Consider the following 17,791-nt stretch of genomic DNA (forward strand, 5'->3'; position numbering starts at 1 on the left):
AACACAGAATGGAGACAAACTGACTATGCACTTGTTACCTGGGGTTCTTTCAACCCAAAGCTCTTGGTAACTTTTACTCTGTGCGAGGTGGTGTCAGGAAATAAATCAGGGGAGACACGGCCGTCCGACCGATAGATGGCTGGCACAAAGAGGACAACACAAGAGTGCTTTCACTTAAAGCTAAACTTTACTTAGTCTCCAGCACTTATACACGTCCGCAACAGGTTAGTAAAACACCCCCAACCCTCGATAATTACCAAAGCTGAGTGTGGCTCTCGAGTGGCACAGTGGCAGCCTGTCTGCCGTGGGGAACACAAGATGCATCCAGAGAGAGAGTCCAGTCCTGAAGAGTCCCCCACCTCAAACTTTCCCCCCTTATTTTATACAATGTCCCTTAAAGAAAACTTGTTACAAGCAGTTTCAATGGTCCAGCAAGAAGTTTTCTTCTGATTATTGATTAACCAGCTGTGGGTTTTTCCAGAGTTTGCAGCCTTGAGGCCCCAATAGACATTCCTGGGGCACATCTGCTCTTCTAAATTTCATGTATCAGCAATTTCAACACAATTCTTATCAGGAAGGATGCGGGGTCAAGCTGCCCTTTCTGTAGCACCCAAAACCCCTTCCCCTCCTTCCTTGGTCAAGCTGAGACTGCTGAATGGCCAATTTACAGACTGCTGACTTGGCTGCTTTTAGCAATAAGCCATAGTGGTTTCAGGCACTTTACTGGTTTGCTGACATCTCCCCGTACACACTTAGGTATAAAATCAGACTATGTTTGACTCAGGAATAACACTGATCATTAAAAATGTATATACTATAGCATCAAATCAACCCTGTATTATGTTTTCAATGGAATGTTCTCTGGTCAACAAGTTAAAATTGAAATGAATTAAAACACTTTTGATTTTATAACGAATCACTGTTTAAAAAAAATCCTTACTTGGGTCATTCTTTCCTGCAGAATGATTCCATTAGTACAGACCTGATTGGTAGTCTTCCTGTATATGCAAATCAACATAGGGCCCACCAGTAGTAGGCCAGAACATTCCCCGTCACTGACTCCTCTCCCTTTTTCTCCAGTCAAAGTTTCCCAAAACTTAGGTTAGCCAGTAACTGAAGGGTGGGGGATGTGCAGTTTTGCACTTTGTCCCCAGAAAAAAATTCCAAGTGAGAAATACTTTCTGCTGCATCTTTTTTCTATCATGATGAGATACAAAGTTGTTTTGAAAGGAATAACCTCTCTCCCAGCAGGGGCTAGGAGGGAGAAGAACGTTCAGAAAGAACCAGGCATCATGGCTTTGGAGAACTGGGAGGGATGTCCCAGCAAGGGCCTATGAAAGGTAATGTTAGAAAAATGAAGATTACTTACCTGTAACCAGTTTTTCAATGTGGACTCTTAATATTCACAATTGTGGGATGCTCTGACTGGTGAAACCCAAGCTTGTAATGACCACTGGATAATTCACACACCTCCTTAGCAGACATTTTACATTCCATGGCAAGGGTATAAAAGGCTGTGGCTCTCTGGCCACCTCAGATTCTCCCCCCACTTCATTCAGGTCCCTTGGTCAGTAAGATTCCAAAGAAGTGGGGAGAGAAGGGTGGAGAGTGTCCATAGGCAGAGTCCATCTTGAAGAACTCCAGTTACATGTAAAAAGAAAAGGAGTACTTGTGGCACCTTAGAGACTAACAAATTTATTTGAGCATCAGATGCATTCAGTAGAATTACTGAATGCATCCGATGAAATGAGCTGTAGCTCACGAAAGCTTATGCTCAAATAAATTTGCTAGTCTCTAAGGTGCTACAAGTACTCCTTTTCTTTTTGCGAACACAGACTAACACGGCTGCTACTCTGAAACCTGTCAAAGTTACATGTAAGTTATCTTCATTATTATTTCTTTGTGGGGCCTCTGCATACCCCCACTGATGGGATAGACTAACAAGCAGTAACTCTATCGCAAGATGGTGGGATGCAGAGTCCTATAGACTCTAAGTCTAATAAAAAGAAAAGGAGTACTTGTGGTACCTTAGAGACTAACCAATTTATTTGAGCATAAGCTTTCGTGAGCTACAGCTCACTTCATCGGATGCATCCGATGAAGTGAGCTGTAGCTCACGAAAGCTTATGCTCAAATAAATTGGTTAGTCTCTAAGGTGCCACAAGTACTCCTTTTCTTTTTGCGAATACAGACTAACACGGCTGTTACTCTGAAATAAGTCTAATAAGTAGTTCTTAGTAAAAGTATGCATTGAAATCCAGGTTGCTGCTCTACAAATTTCCACAAGAGGAAACTGTTTGGAAAAAGCCATAGAAGCTGCCTTAGCCCCGGTAGAAAGTCCAACAGACCTTGTACTCTTGTCCCATTGATCTATACAGGGATCATTATTGTAATGGGTCATTGTTCTGCTCTCCACTATCCACACCTGGGCATGCTCACACTCCATAAGGGGGCATTCTGTTTGGACATATTCCAGTAGCCCACATAGCATAGGGGGGCAGGGCATGTCAGGGAGAGGCACAGTTTGGAGGAGGGGTATAGAATCATAGAATCATAGAATATCAGGGTTGGAAGGGACCCCAGAAGGTCATCTAGTCCAACCCCCTGCTCAAAGCAGGACCAAGTCCCAGTTAAATCATCCCAGCCAGGGCTTTGTCAAGCCTGACCTTAAAAACCTCTAAGGAAGGAGATTCTACCACCTCCCTAGGTAACGCATTCCAGTGTTTCACCACCCTCTTAGTGAAAAAGTTTTTCCTAATATCCAATCTAAACCTCCCCCATTGCAACTTGAGACCATTACTCCTCGTTCTGTCATCTGCTACCATTGAGAACAGTCTAGAGCCATCCTCTTTGGAACCCCCTTTCAGATAGTTGAAAGCAGCTATCAAATCCCCCCTCATTCTTCTCTTCTGCAGACTAAACAATCCCAGCTCCCTCAGCCTCTCCTCATAAGTCATGTGCTCTAGACCCCTAATCATTTTTGTTGCCCTTCGCTGGACTCTCTCCAATTTATCCACATCCTTCTTGTAGTGTGGGGCCCAAAACTGGACACAGTACTCCAGATGAGGCCTCACCAGTGTCGAATAGAGGGGAACGATCACGTCCCTCGATCTGCTCGCTATGCCCCTACTTATACATCCCAAAATGCCATTGGCCTTCTTGGCAACAAGGGCACACTGCTGACTCATATCCAGCTTCTCGTCCACTGTTACCCCTAGGTCCTTTTCCGCAGAACTGCTGCCTAGCCATTCGGTCCCTAGTCTGTAGCGGTGCATTGGATTCTTCCGTCCTAAGTGCAGGACCCTGCACTTATCCTTATTGAACCTCATCAGATTTCTTTTGGCCCAAACCTCCAATTTGTCTAGGTCCTTCTGTATCCTATCCCTCCCCTCCAGCGTATCTACCACTCCTCCCAGTTTAGTATCATCCGCAAATTTGCTGAGAGTGCAATCCACACCATCCTCCAGATCATTTATGAAGATATTGAACAAAACCGGCCCCAGGACCGACCCCTGGGGCACTCCACTTGACACCGGCTGCCAACTAGACATGGACCCATTGATCACTACCCGTTGAGCCCGACAATCTAGCCAGCTTTCTACCCACCTTATAGTGCATTCATCCAGCCCATACTTCCTTAACTTGCTGACAAGAATACTGTGGGAGACCGTGTCAAAAGCTTTGCTAAAGTCAAGAAACAATACATCCACTGCTTTCCCTTCATCCACAGAACCAGTAATCTCATCATAAAAGGCGATTAGATTAGTCAGGCATGACCTTCCCTTGGTGAATCCATGCTGACTGTTCCTGATCACTTTCCTCTCATGTAAGTGCTTCAGGATTGATTCTTTGAGGACCTGCTCCATGATTTTTCCAGGGACTGAGGTGAGGCTGACTGGCCTGTAGTTCCCAGGATCCTCCTTCTTCCCTTTTTTAAAGATTGGCACTACATTAGCCTTTTTCCAGTCATCCGGGACTTCCCCCGTTCGCCACGAGTTTTCAAAGATAATGGCCAAGGGCTCTGCAATCACAGCAGCCAATTCCTTCAGCACTCTCGGATGCAACTCGTCCGGCCCCATGGACTTGTGCACGTCCAGCTTTTCTAAATAGTCCCTAACCACCTTTATCTCCACGGAGGGCTGGCCATCTCTTCCCCATTTTGTGATGCCCAGCGCAGCAGTCTGGGAGCTGACCTTGTTAGTGAAAACAGAGGCAAAAAAAGCATTGAGTACATTAGCTTTTTCCACATCCTCTGTCACTAGGTTGCCTCCCTCATTCAGTAAGGGGCCCACACTTTCCTTGGCTTTCTTCTTGTTGCCAACATACCTGAAGAAACCCTTCTTGTTACTCTTGACATCTCTTGCTAGCTGCAGCTCCAGGTGCGATTTGGCCCTCCTGATATCTTTCCTACATGCCCGAGCAATATTTTTATACTCTTCCCTGGTCATATGTCCAACCTTCCACTTCTTGTAAGCTTCTTTTTTATGTTTAAGATCCGCTAGGATTTCACCATTAAGCCAAGCTGGTCGCCTGCCATATTTACTATTCTTTCGACTCATCGGGATGGTTTGTCCCTGTAACCTCAACAGGGATTCCTTGAAATACAGCCAGCTCTCCTGGACTCCCTTCCCCTTCATGTTAGTCCCCCAGGGGATCCTGGCCATCTGTTCCCTGAGGGAGTCGAAGTCTGCTTTCCTGAAGTCCAGGGTCCGTATCCTGCTGCTTACCTTTCTTCCCTGCGTCAGGATCCTGAACTCAACCAACTCATGGTCACTGCCTCCCAGATTCCCATCCACTTTTGCTTCCCCCACTAATTCTACCCGGTTTGTGAGCAGCAGGTCAAGAAAAGCGCCCCCCCTAGTTGGCTCCCCTAGTACTTGCACCAGGAAATTGTCCCCTACGCTTTCCAAAAACTTCCTGGATTGTCTATGCACCACTGTATTGCTCTCCCAGCAGATATCAGGGAAATTAAAGTCACCCATGAGAATCAGGGCATGCGATCTAGTAGCTTCCGTGAGTTGCCGGAAGAAAGCCTCATCCACCTCATCCCCCTGGTCCGGTGGTCTATAGCAGACTCCCACCACTACATCACTCTTGTTGCACACACTTCTAAACTTAATCCAGAGACACTCAGGTTTTTCCACAGTTTCGTACCGGAGCTCTGAGCAGTCATACTGCTCCCTTACATACAGTGCTACTCCCCCACCTTTTCTGCCCTGCCTGTCCTTCCTGAACAGTTTATAACCATCCATGACTGTACTCCAGTCATGTGAGTTATCCCACCAAGTCTCTGTTATTCCAATCACGTCATAGTTCCTTGACATCACCAGGACCTCCAGTTCTCCCTGCTTGTTTCCAAGGCTTTGTGCATTTGTATATAAGCACTTGAGATAACCTGTTGATCGCCCCTCATTCCCAGTATGAGGCAGGAGCCCTCCCCTCACAGACAAGAGTGGGTAGAGTGGGTCAACGTGGGGCATGGCTAGAGAAGCCTGGCTAAAGCCAGGGCAGGAGTCTCAGCTAGAGATGGGTAAGAGGCAGAAAGGGCCCAACTCAGCATGCACCTCAAGTAACGTGTGACCCTCGAGTAAGCTGATGCCTACAGTGTGTGTACACAGCAGTATAGGGCAGGAGAGAGCAAGGAACAACTTCTTCTATGGTAATGGCTTCTACAGTGCCAGCTAATGGCTTATGGGATGGGAAGAAGAAGGGGAGCTAAGTATTGGCAAGGGGCTAGATATTGAAGAGAATGGTGATGAGAAGGGATGAAGGAGGTGACATGCCAGTCTTCTATCACCTCTCCATGTCTCAGTTTCCCATCTGTAAAATAGGGATAATTATGTCAAATTAAGATGTACTGATGAAAAAGCACTATAGAAAAGCTAGGGTTTACTATTAATTATTATTAGTATTACTACAGTAGAACCTGAGAGTTACAGACACCTCAGGACACCTGAAATGTTTGTAACTCTGAATAAAGCACAGTTCGGGCTCCAGATCCAGCAGTTGACACTCCAGGCCAAGTTGTGAAAGTGGCACAGACCACAGCACTGCCATTGCTCTGCTGGCTGCGGCTGCCTTAAGCTGACAGCCCCAGCATCTTGCTGTAAGTGGCTGCCCCATTTGTGGGGGTGGGGGTGGAACAGGCCCAGATATGCCTAACTTTTAGATGCAATACAGGCATGGTATAGTGATTTCTTTCTCTTTTTTTTTTGTCTCCGCTGCTGCCGGATTGGTTACTTCCGATTTCACATAGTGTCTGATTGACCAGTCAGTCCGTAACTCTGGTGTTCATATCTTTGAGGTTCCACTGTACCTCGGCAAACCTTGGTGAGTACTACAACTATCTAAGAGTCCACCAACTTCCACTAATAAATATTTTTCCTTCAGTTTTAAAAACTATTAAATTAAATGCCAAAAAAAATTGTTAATGCAGATTTAAGGTTACCAGATGATAGCCTGTGCCCTTCCAGAAATGGCAGAATTCAGACTTCTGAAAACCAGGAAATTCTGAGTTAAGGTAAAAGCCCATGCAACCTCAACTTCGCCACCTTTGAGTAATACCCCAATATGCCCATAACACATATGCCCATTCTACATTTTCACTGTAATGGAGAGGCGGTACCTACACTTCCCCTACACTCAAATACTGATCCTGCTCTCCCCAACCAACACTATCCTTGTAAAATTTAACAACCACTTCACACTGTTTTACAGCGTCTTCACACTTGCACACTGGATACCTCCCAAACCTATATTTTTCCCTGTCAATATTTAAATCCACAGACTGATCTCATAACCCACCTTACGATGAATTCTCCATATATCACAATCACAGCTCTTCCAAGCTGCTCCAATTTATTCCTCCACCATTCAATACAGCTACACCTAACACAGTGAATGCTGCTGGAGGGAATGCAGATAATTCTCAGTGGCTATTGCCAGGTCCTGGGGAACACAATTATGCTTGTGTGGGATATTACTTTAACTCTGTATTTCCTGGTTTTCAGAAATCTGAGTTTTGCTGAACTGAATATTCCTGAAGGGCAGGAGCTAACACCAGGTAACCTTATCTCTACATGAATGCATTTTTTTTGCCATTTAATAATTTCTTCTTTGGCACATGTAGAAGAAGCTGAAGAAGAAGGTGGGTATTATCTCTGATACCTAAACAATGGACAGATGATGATCTCCAACGGAAGTGAGACTGGTGTTGCCACTGATAGCTCCAGTAGAGTGGAGAACCAGTTTTAGGCAGGGCCATGCTGGGGCTATTAATATAACCCCGATGTGTGCTCGCTTGATCCTTAGTAGCGCTCTTTGTAGGAGTGGGATTGGGGGGAAAACATAGTAAAGCTTTCTCATCCAGGATAGCAGGAAGACATGTGTGATGGAACCTACCCTGTGACCTTGTAGTGAGAAGAATTGGTGACATTTTCCATTGTACTTTTTCACAAATAGGTCTATTTGGGGAGTCCCATACTGCTGGACAATGCACATGGCTACATCCAGGTGAAGAGACCATTCGTGGTGACTGAAGAAAGATCTGCTCATGCAATCTACTAGTTTGTTATGCACCCCTGGAAGGTAAGAGGCCTCAAGGCTGATTGAATGAGCTATGCAAAATTTCCATAGGTGAACTGCTTCCTGGCACAGGAGGAATAATCAAACTCCTCCATGCCTGTTGCAGTAAAACATCAATAAAATGTTGTCCCTAAGGACAAACAGCTTTCTCCCCTTAAAATGAGGTAGGAAAGCCTGACAGGCAAGATAAATCATCTTGAACTATATGACATTGATATGAAGAGCTAGCGCCATTGAGGACCAAAGACCCTGAGTTCACAGGGGCCCCAGTTGAGCTCCCCACTCTAGAGCTGACCCATCTGAGACCAGAGTCACTAACAGTTGAAGGCAGAGGAGGGGAATGCCAGTATAAAACTTGAGAGGATTCAATCGCTAATTCAGCAAAATTAGAACCTGTGAAGGTACTATGAGCACAGGATCCAGATGTAGACAGATTGGAGAATACACTGAGGGCCAGCCACATCTGAAGGGGTCTGAGGTGCCGCCTCATGTGTGGTACTACATAAGTGCATAAGGCTATGTTTCCTAATAGCATCATACAGTTTTGGGCTGTTGTTATTGGATGAATCTTCGGGAATCTAATGAGATATGAAATTGATTGGGATCTGGACTCTGGGAGGAACACTTTGGCCTAGATAGAGTCCAACATAGCCCCTATAAACTATCCTCTGTAGTGGACAAAGGATAGACTTGTCTGCATTGATCAGTAGTCCTAAGGCCTTGAAGACTGACTGAATGAGATGAACACTGGATATAACCTAAGCTTTGGACCAGCCTTTGACTAGTCAGTCATCCATGTAAGGGTAGACTTGCACTCCTAGTCTCCTAAGGAATACTGCTACCATGGCCACACATTCTGTGAATGCTCAAGGAGTTGCAGAGAGGCTGAATGGAAGCACTGTAAACTGGTAATGTGAATCATTTATTACAAATCTGAGGAACTTCCTGTGCCCTTGGCATATTGACACATGAAAATAGGCATTTCTTAAATTGAGGGTGGTGTACTGGTCTCCAGGATATTGAGAGGGAATAATGGATATCAGGGTGACCATGTGAAACTTTTTTTTTAGCTAGTTGTTGAACTGGCACAATAAGCCTAAAACCTCTCTTGGTTTTGGGGATTAGGAAATAACGGGAGAAGAAAACCTTTCTTCTTAAATTCTGCGGGTCTTCCTCTATGGCTCCTACCTGAAGAAGAGATTGAACCTCCTGGACCAGAACTGGGGTTCCTGAAGAGGAGGGAGTGTACGAAGAAGGGGTAGAAATAAATTGAAGGGTGTATTGCACTTCTGTCATGCTCAACATCCAATGATGCTTGGTGATATGGGACCAAGAACTGAGGAAATAGGAAAGGCTGTTTGCAAATAAAGGAAAAAGAGGGTCTGGCATCCCGTGACCTGGTACAGCATCCTTGAGTATCCATTGAAATGCCTGCTTAGAAAGCCATGGATGTCTAGGTGGGGTTGGCATTGAAGCAGAGGTAGAAGGAGGTGGTGGTTTATGCTTAAAACCTCCAGCTGGTAGAATAAACTTTCTCAGCAAACAGGTCTACTTTGATTCTTTTGATTTTGGTGTTGTGCCCTGATGTCCAGACCTTTCCCTCTCATTGGCAGCAGATACCACCAGGGACCGAGGAGAGGGGGTGCTAGTAAATAAACTCATAACCCTGAGCAGTACATATTACTTACACTCAGTCCTTTTTGAAGTTGCGGAAAAGGATGCAGGTGTCTGCCACAGTTCCTTAACTGGGTCCATAATGGCCTGAGAGAGTGCCTAACTATTTGCAAGTACCTACAGATGGGAAAGAGAGCTGAAAGAAGCAAGCCTTGAAGGAACAGAGAGAGCTTCAATTCCATCACAGCCAGTGAGAACAGAGAGGGAGTTGGAGCAGCCCAGTCCTTATACACTTCAGCTGTGAGCACAAGGTCATAGTGCACATGTGCACTCCCAACGGTAATTATAGCAAAAATCTTCAACTCTTGTGCACTGGTGACACATACAGCCACAATGGAATATATACATCTGCAATCACTTCAAGGAGAACCATTCCTGCAAGGTTTCAGAGTAGCAGCCGTGTTAGTCTGTATTTGCAAAAAGAAAAGGAGTACTTGTGGCACCTTAGAGACTAACCAATTTATTTGAGCATAAGCTTTCGTGAGCTACAGCTCACTTTATCGGATGCATTCAGTGGAAAGTACAGTGGGGAGATTTATATACAAACAGAACATGAAACAATGGGTGTTACCATGCACACTGTAACCAGAGTGATCACTTAAGGTGAGCTATTACCAGTAGGAGAGCCTGTGGGGGAGTAACATTTTGTAGCGATAATCAAGGTGGGCCATTTCCAGTAGTTGACAAGAACGTCTGAGGAACAGTGGGGGGTGGGGGAAGGGTAAACATGGGGAAATAGTTTTACTTTGTGTAATGACCCATCCACTCCCAGTCTCTATTCAAGCCTAAGTTAATTGTATCCAGTTTGCAAATTAATTCCAATTCAGCAGTCTCTCTTTGGAGTCTGTTTTTAACGTTTTTTTTGTTGAAGTATTGCCACTTTTAGGTCTGTAATCGAGTGACCAGAGAGATTGAAGTGTTCTCCAACTGGTTTTTGAATGTTATAATTCTTGACGTCTGATTTGTATCCATTTATTCTTTTACGTAGAGACTGTCCAGTTTGACCAATGTACATGGCAGAGGGGCATTGCTGGCACATGATGGCATATATCACATTGGTAGACGTGCAGGTGAACGAGCCTCTGATAGTGTGGCTGATGTGATTAGGCCCTGTGATGGTGTCCCCTGAATCGATATGTGGACACAGTTGGCAACGGGCTTTGTTGCAAGGATCGGTTCCGGGGTTAGTGGTTCTGTTGTGTGGTGTGTGGTTGCTGGTGAGTATTTGCTTCAGGTTGTGGGGCTGTCTGGAAGCAAGGACTGCCCTGTCTCCCAAGATCTGTGAGAGTGATGGATCGTCCTTCAGGATAGGTTGTAGATCCTTGATGATGTGTTGGAGAGGTTTTAGTTGGGGGCTGACGGTGATGGCTAGTGGCATTCTGTTATTTTTTTTGTTGAGCCTGTTCTGTAGTAGGTGACTTCTGGGTACTCTTCTGGCTCTGTCAATCTGTTTCTTCACTTCAGCAGGTGGGTACTGTAGTTGTAAGAATGCTTGATAGAGATCTTGTAGGTGTTTGTCTCTGTCTGAGGGGTTGGAGCAAATCGGTTGTATCATAGAGCTTGGCTGTAGACAATGGATCGTGTGGTGTGGTCTGGACGAAAGCTGGAGGCATGTAGGTAAGCATAGCGGTCAGTAGATTTCCAGTATAGGGTGGTGTTTATGTGGCCATCGCTTATTAGCACCATAGTGTCCAGGAAGTGGATCTCTTGTGTGGACTGGTCCAGGCTGAGGTTGATGGTGGGATGGAAATTGTTGAAATCATGGTGGAATTCCTCAAGGGCTTCTTTTCCATGGGTCCAGATGATGAAGATGTCATCAATGTAGCGCAAGTAGAGTAGGGGCATTAGGGGACGAGAGCTGAGAAAGCGTTGTTCTAAGTCAGCCGTAAAAATGTTGGCATACTGTGGGGCCATGCGGGTACCCATAGCAGTGCCGCTGATTTGAAGGTATACATTGTCCCCAAATGTGAAATAGTTATGGGTGAGGACAAAGTCACAAAGTTCAGCCACCAGGTTTGCCGTGACATTATCGGGGATACTGTTCCTGACGGCTTGTAGTCCATCTTTGTGTAGAATATTGGTGTAGAGGGCTTCTACATCCATAGTGGCCAGGAGTGTGTTTTCAGGAAGATCACCTTGTATGGATTGTAGTTTCCTTGGGCCGCTATAAGGAGAGCAGGGCCCATAATCACTTGCCATTCCTGAGTTCCAACCTGAATTCAAAACCTAATCCACAAAGCAATTGATATCAAGTCAAATGTGGAATAATAGAAAAAACAGAAAAAACAAGGGGAAAATATCACACAAATAAGTCAGAAAAGACTCCTGAATTTAATTGATTCTTCAAAGGAAGGAAGCGTAATAGCCATGTCAAAAGGAAAGGTAGAGGAGTTAGTGACTGAACATGAGAACTTTTTCAACTACCATTCTGTGCTTCATATATAATATGCAATGTAGATGAAGGACCATCCTGTCTCATGTGCACCAGGGGCAACAAACCCATTAAAAATACCTATTCTCCAAGATGACTATGATAGGGTATATAGACCCCATTGATGAGGAAGGTGCCAGAGAGGTGGTGGGGGAACGGATAGCCCCACCCCTCTGGTCTTGGTAGGGAGGTCTTTTAAAGAGAGGAAACTGCAATCATCTGGAGGGAGGAGGAGCAAGATTGCCCAAAGTAGAAGGCTGCTGGAGAGACTCCTGGAGCCACAGGGGGAACTCCCATCCAGGAGACGTTCTCCCTGACCCTATGGGCAGTGCAGCAAACTCCCATGGTAAACTGGACAGAGGAAGCCTGATTCAGCAGCGCAGCCAGAGAGATTTCTCAAAACCCATTACACAGGTGCTGTATTTTTGGCAGCACTGTGGACCTTCTTTCCACCCATGAGAGGTCCCGGGAAGGGGAAACTCTCGGGTGCATTGGGGCATTTAACTTTCCTTTTGATTCCCCCATCCACAGAGACTCAAGGAGACTCAAGACTCAAAGGGCAGGTCCTCCTTGCAAAACTTAAGGAATTGAGGCCAGTGCTAGAGCCACCCAGTGTAAACAACTGGGTGTAGTCAGATTGTCCCACCATCTGAGAGAAAAACCTTAGTGGATTCCTTTAAAATGACCTTATCAAAAGACATAATTGTTGTATTACAAAATTGTAAAAACCAAGTATTACTCACGGGCTATATGACCACATGATACATTTTCCTTTTCTGGGGCATTTGCAAACACAGCCTCGAGCTATATTTTTCTTTTCATCATCATGAGGGAAGCCAAGAGAATGGCCCATCTCATGTGCAACAATGGTTGCATCATAGAGCGTTGTTTTACCTCTTGCCTGTATACAATTAAACAAAACACAAAAATAAGAAGGAGCTCTGAATTACATATGAACATATAAAGCCAAATTTTAAGAGTCATGTGATTGCATGGACACACTGGATAATTTCATTTGCAAACATAAATCTAGAACACTGCAAACCCCAGAAGAGAACTTTCAGATTGAAGGAATAATAATTTTTTCACACTGCCCTCTCAGATGCTTTTAAGAGGGGGGGAAATGAACCACTCACAAGTGACATGTCTAGCTCTGCCAAGGTCCTCAAGCCATAGAATTTTACCCAATAATTCCTACATCAAATCTAGAACTTCTGGTGGTGTTAAAGCATTTCTTTTATCAGGATATCAATTCCTGATTTAAAGACTCCCTGTGATGAAAAATCAATCATAACACTTATCAAGCTGTTCTTATGGTTAATTAAATTCATTGTGCCTCATTTCTCATCCAAATTCATCCAGCTTCAGATTCCTCTTTTTGATAAAATACATAGATTGAACTTTTTATGTCTCTCCCCTTAAAGCAGGTTTTCAAAATGAATCATTTTTATGCCTCATCTGAACCACTTCCAATTTTTCACCATCCATGTGAAGGTAAAGAATAGGTCATGGGGGAGAGGGAAAGTGGAGACCCCTTGTTTGGAAGATTAGGAGGAAGAACTTAGTCATAATGGATCACTGATAACAACTTCAGATAAGATAAGAGTAGGTAAATAACTTGTACCTATTGCTTCCATATTCTGGTTGTAGGAAGCCCACAATCTTTTTTATATTATTTAATTGCACAGGACACAGACCTATGGGATTTCCGAGTTCATACTGGTGAGAGTAAGGACTAAGGCAGAAAATATGGTTTAATTTATCCTCACTTTGGACAGTGCCTGGATATTTAATTGTAAAAATTATCAAGTGGCACAGTGTCGCCTAGGAAGCTATTATAACAAAAAATCTAAGCTCTGGGTGTATCAGCTGGGGAAATATGTTTCCAGCTGGGTCACTTTCAGTTCAGAGTGTATCACAGTTCCAAAATTACTGACCCTCTTCGGAGTCTTCAATCTTCCCTCAGAGCCTGATTTGACTCCCTCTTTGAGGAGTAGGCCACTCCGCATGTGGCCGTTGGGGGAACCTGGGCCTGCCCACTACTGTGGGTCCTGACCCAGGGACCCTATAAGGACCAGCTGCCTGCTGCATCCCTGTACTAAGTGCAGCATTTCCCTGGGGCACTTCCCCGCTGTCCCCCAATACCTTGCCTTCCCCCTTAACTAGGGCTGAAGTCTTGCTTAAGACCCATCAGCCAGCCAGGAGCTCCTTCTTGCTCCCCAAGTCCCTGCCAGCAAGAGCTCTGTCCCTGGTACTGCAGTTCCTTAAGCGAGCCAGGAGCACCATCCTTGCTCCTTTGGCTCCAGACAGCAATTGACTCACTCTGGTACTGCAACTCCTTTTATGTGGGCTGGCTGGGCCTCGGTTGGCTGCTTCCCAGCAGCCTCTCTAGGCCACTTAGAGGACTCACTTTCCCTACTCCTTTCTGGGATGGAGGGTAGCAGGATCACAAGGACTCCAGCAGGGGGCTCAGGACCTGCTAAACCCCCTCACAATGATGATATGATATCTTGGCTGATAAAGTTTGCAGATGGCATATTGGTGGGGAAGGCTTTGGTCTGACTAAAGTCATTGGGCTTTATCTAGGGATAACTGGGTGAAATGTAATGCCTTGTGATATACAGGAAGTCAGTCTAGATGATCTAATAGTTCTAGGCTTAAATGCTAAAAAACAATCAATTATAAGCATAATGTTACTGGAGAAAATATTTACATTATTTAAAATATCAATTTCTGAAGAGTACATACTGTGGACTATACTTCACATACTTTGACAACAGCTACTGAGGGAGTTCTAGTGCACAGATTGTCTCCATATGAAAATCCAAGACCCCCTGGATATCTTCCACCCCTATAATACAAAATACAGTAAATGATACAAAATGTTCAATTGATATTAAACTGTTCTCTATAGCTGTAAATAAATACAGTCTACGTAAAAGAGTGATATATCAGATCTGTATTTAGATCTATAAGAAAACAACTTGTAAGTACGTCTTCTCATAACATAAATGTGCACCAATCCAGAGTTACTTACTAGCTAAAGTCTCCCCCATCAGAACCAACTGCAAACATCTTTGCTGAAGTGTCTTCTGCTGAAAGCAGTGATCGTGTTAAAAGATAAGTCACTTATGTTATATGAGGACAAATACACTTATAAGAATTCAGTTGTCCCATTCTTACATACCTAGGGCCAGATCCTCAGCTGGTGTAAATTGTCTTTAATGGAACTGCACAAATTATCATCTGATGTTCTGTCCCAAATTATCTTCCCTACTGGTTAACTGTTTTACAGTAATACAGCAAAAGGAGTAATGAACATATTTACATAAACATGGCAGCTTAGACAGGCCCATCATCACTCAATGAGGTGAAGTCTACTTTGCAGTGTTTGGTAAAAGTATACAGATACACCCAGCTTGTGACCTTTTATACAAAGTTATAAAATGCCTATTTGTTTTCAGCTGCTGATTTCACTTTGCTACAGGATATCTAAAGATGATTTAATTCTAGAAATTCTGGTACCTGAGCTTGAAATGATAGGGCTATTGGTGGGCTCTGAGTATTCCTCCTATGACTGCCTGCACTTTCAGGTTCCAATTTAGCACAGTACTTAAGCCCATGTATAGTCCCAATGACTTCAATGGGATTTAGCCACATGCTTAAAGGTTAGGCATGTGCTTAAGTGCTTTGTTGAATATTGGTCTTGGAGAGCTAGAACAGTGGTTCTCAAACTAGGGCCGCCACTTGTTCAGGGAAAGCCCCTGGTGGGCTGGGCCGGTTTGTTTACTTGCCGCGTCTGCAGGTTTGGCCAATCGCAGCTCCCACTGGCTGCGGTTCGCCGCTCCAGGCTAATGGGGGCTGCAGGAAGCGGTGTGGGCCGAGGGATGTGCTGGCCGCCCTTCCTGTAGCCCCCATTGGCCTGGAGTGGCAAATCGCGGCCAGTGGGAGCCGCGATCGGCCGAACCTGCGGATGCGGCAGGTAAACAAACTGGCCAAGCCCACCAGGGGCTTTCCCTGAACAAGCGGCGGCCCTAGTTTGAGAACCCCTGAGCGAGAATGAAGGGTGTTGTGAAAGAGTATGTAAAAACAACCGAGGGGATGAAATCCAAAGTTTCACCAGCTTAATTTGTTTTCTGTCTCTCCAAACACGGATTCCTAACTCCAAGATCTCGATGCCCAAATCTCTCTATTAACAAACAGCACCTTGACAAATCAGAAATATGAAATCTTTTGGTACCCTCTCCTAGGTCCTCACCCATGCTGCAGCTCCAAATCTGAATCTATAACTAATAGCACTTGTAAAATTCCTTTCAGGTGGTTGGTTAATAACTGGACAACAAAACTAACTAGAAAATTTAAAAAATATGTAACCTCCATTTTCTGACATGTAACTGGAAGTTCTTTAAGATGTGTGGTCTTTATCAGTATTCCACACATGGGGTATTGCATGCACACCCTGTGCCTGAGTCTGGAAATTCTAACAAGCAGTGTCCATTGGCCCACACGTGCACAGAACACCTCCTCATGCTCCCGAGCAACTGCATAAGAAGCAGTGTGGGCTGATGCCTTTCCAGTTCCTGTTCTTATTGAGAACCCAACAGAATTTAAAGCAGAGGGTACGGAGGACAAGAAGTGGATTAAAGATACGACCACACATCTTGAAGAACCCCCAGTTACAGATGAGTAACCATTTTTTCTTCTAGTGCTGGTCCCTAAGTGTATTCTACACATGAGTGGTTGAAAAGCAATGTTGATTGGAGTGCGAGGAAGCCAGCAGCAAAGATGCTTGCAGTACTTTAGTTTCCATTGCCTCATCTGCAGCAGAAGCTTCATTCAGCACCTCATATCTAGCAAGCATGTGGATGGAGCTCCAGCTGGCCACCATGCATATGCCTAGTATTGGAATTTCCTGCACAGATGCTACAGAGGCAGCTTGTGCTCTTGTGGAGCGTGCCCTGACTCCGTACTAACTAGGGCATGTCTGACATTCAGGACAAGAAGTCTTTTCTCTTTGGCAGAAGCATGGGGTTTCAGAAAAAAAAGATAGGTAAAAGGGTGCTTTGGTTGACATGGGATTCAGAAATAACCATAGGAAGGAACTTAGAATATAGGCAATAGGATACCTTTTCCCTGTGAAGACCCATATAAGGGGGGTCTGCCATGAGTTCTCCCAACTCACTTACTCTCCTGGCCAAAGTGGTAACAACTAAAAACACAACTTTTCAGGACAGGTAGGACATGGAAGGCTTCACCAAGGGTTGAAATGGTGATCTGGTGAGGGTTCAAAGGCTGAGAGTGAGGTCCCATTGAGATGTAGATTTGACCACTGAAGGAAAGGTACTTAGGTGAATGAAAACAGAATGCCTGTCTACTGGAGGAAGGAAGGCACTAACTGCTGTGAGATGGACCTATAGTGAGCTAATGGAAAGGCCTACGTTTTTTAGAGACCAGATACAATCCAAAATGACCAGAATACCTGAAGTACCTGGAGATGGATGATTATGCTACACCCAGGCAGAAAAACATCTCAATTTAGCTAGGTAGCAGGTCCTAGTTGAATCTTCCCTACTTTGGGTATGGACAGCCTGAACAGCTGCAGAAGAGGAGCATTCTATTTCCAATGCCCATCCGAACACCAGGCTGTGAGACAGAGTGAGTCTGATTAAGGTGTCTGATTCTATCCCCCTCCTGAGTTAGGAGGTCTGGAAAGGGGTGGATCATGACTGAGGGACAGGATGATATTTTCAGGAGCTCTAGGAATCAAAAATGCTTAGTTCAAATGGGTGCTAGGAGAATGACTCTAGCTATGTCATGATGGATCTTTTTCAGAACCTGTTGTAGCAGAGGAATGGGAGGAAAGGCATATCTGAGATTGTTTCTCCATCACAGCAGGAGAGTGCTGCCCTGGGAGTTGTGGCCCATAGCTCCTCTGGAGAAAAACAGGGAAGTATTCTGTTACTTTGGGACACAAAGATATCAAATTGAGGTGCACCTCACAGAGTGAATATTTTGCTCAGGGCAGAGTCGTGAATCTCTCACTCATGGTCTGCAGAGAAATGCCTGCTCAGGTTTTCTCGTGGGAGGTATGCAGTTTGTATG

The 17,791-nt window shown here is 44.7% G+C and overlaps 1 protein-coding gene across 1 annotated transcript in view; it reads right to left on the reverse strand.

Moving 5' to 3' along the window:
* The window catches only part of LOC114021338 (disintegrin and metalloproteinase domain-containing protein 20), a 155,503-nt gene that overhangs the window by 81,152 nt on the left and 56,560 nt on the right, over positions 1-17,791 (reverse strand). The window contains exons 10-11 of the mRNA XM_043527319.1: positions 14,459-14,540; positions 12,433-12,590 (exon numbers count right to left, since the gene is read on the reverse strand). Coding sequence (XP_043383254.1) covers positions 12,433-12,590; positions 14,459-14,540 — 240 coding nt within the window. The remainder of the gene's footprint in view (positions 1-12,432; positions 12,591-14,458; positions 14,541-17,791) is intronic.

The sequence above is a fragment of the Chelonia mydas genome, chromosome 1 (genome assembly GCF_015237465.2).
Source record: "Chelonia mydas isolate rCheMyd1 chromosome 1, rCheMyd1.pri.v2, whole genome shotgun sequence".
Lineage (NCBI taxonomy): Eukaryota > Metazoa > Chordata > Testudines > Cheloniidae > Chelonia > Chelonia mydas.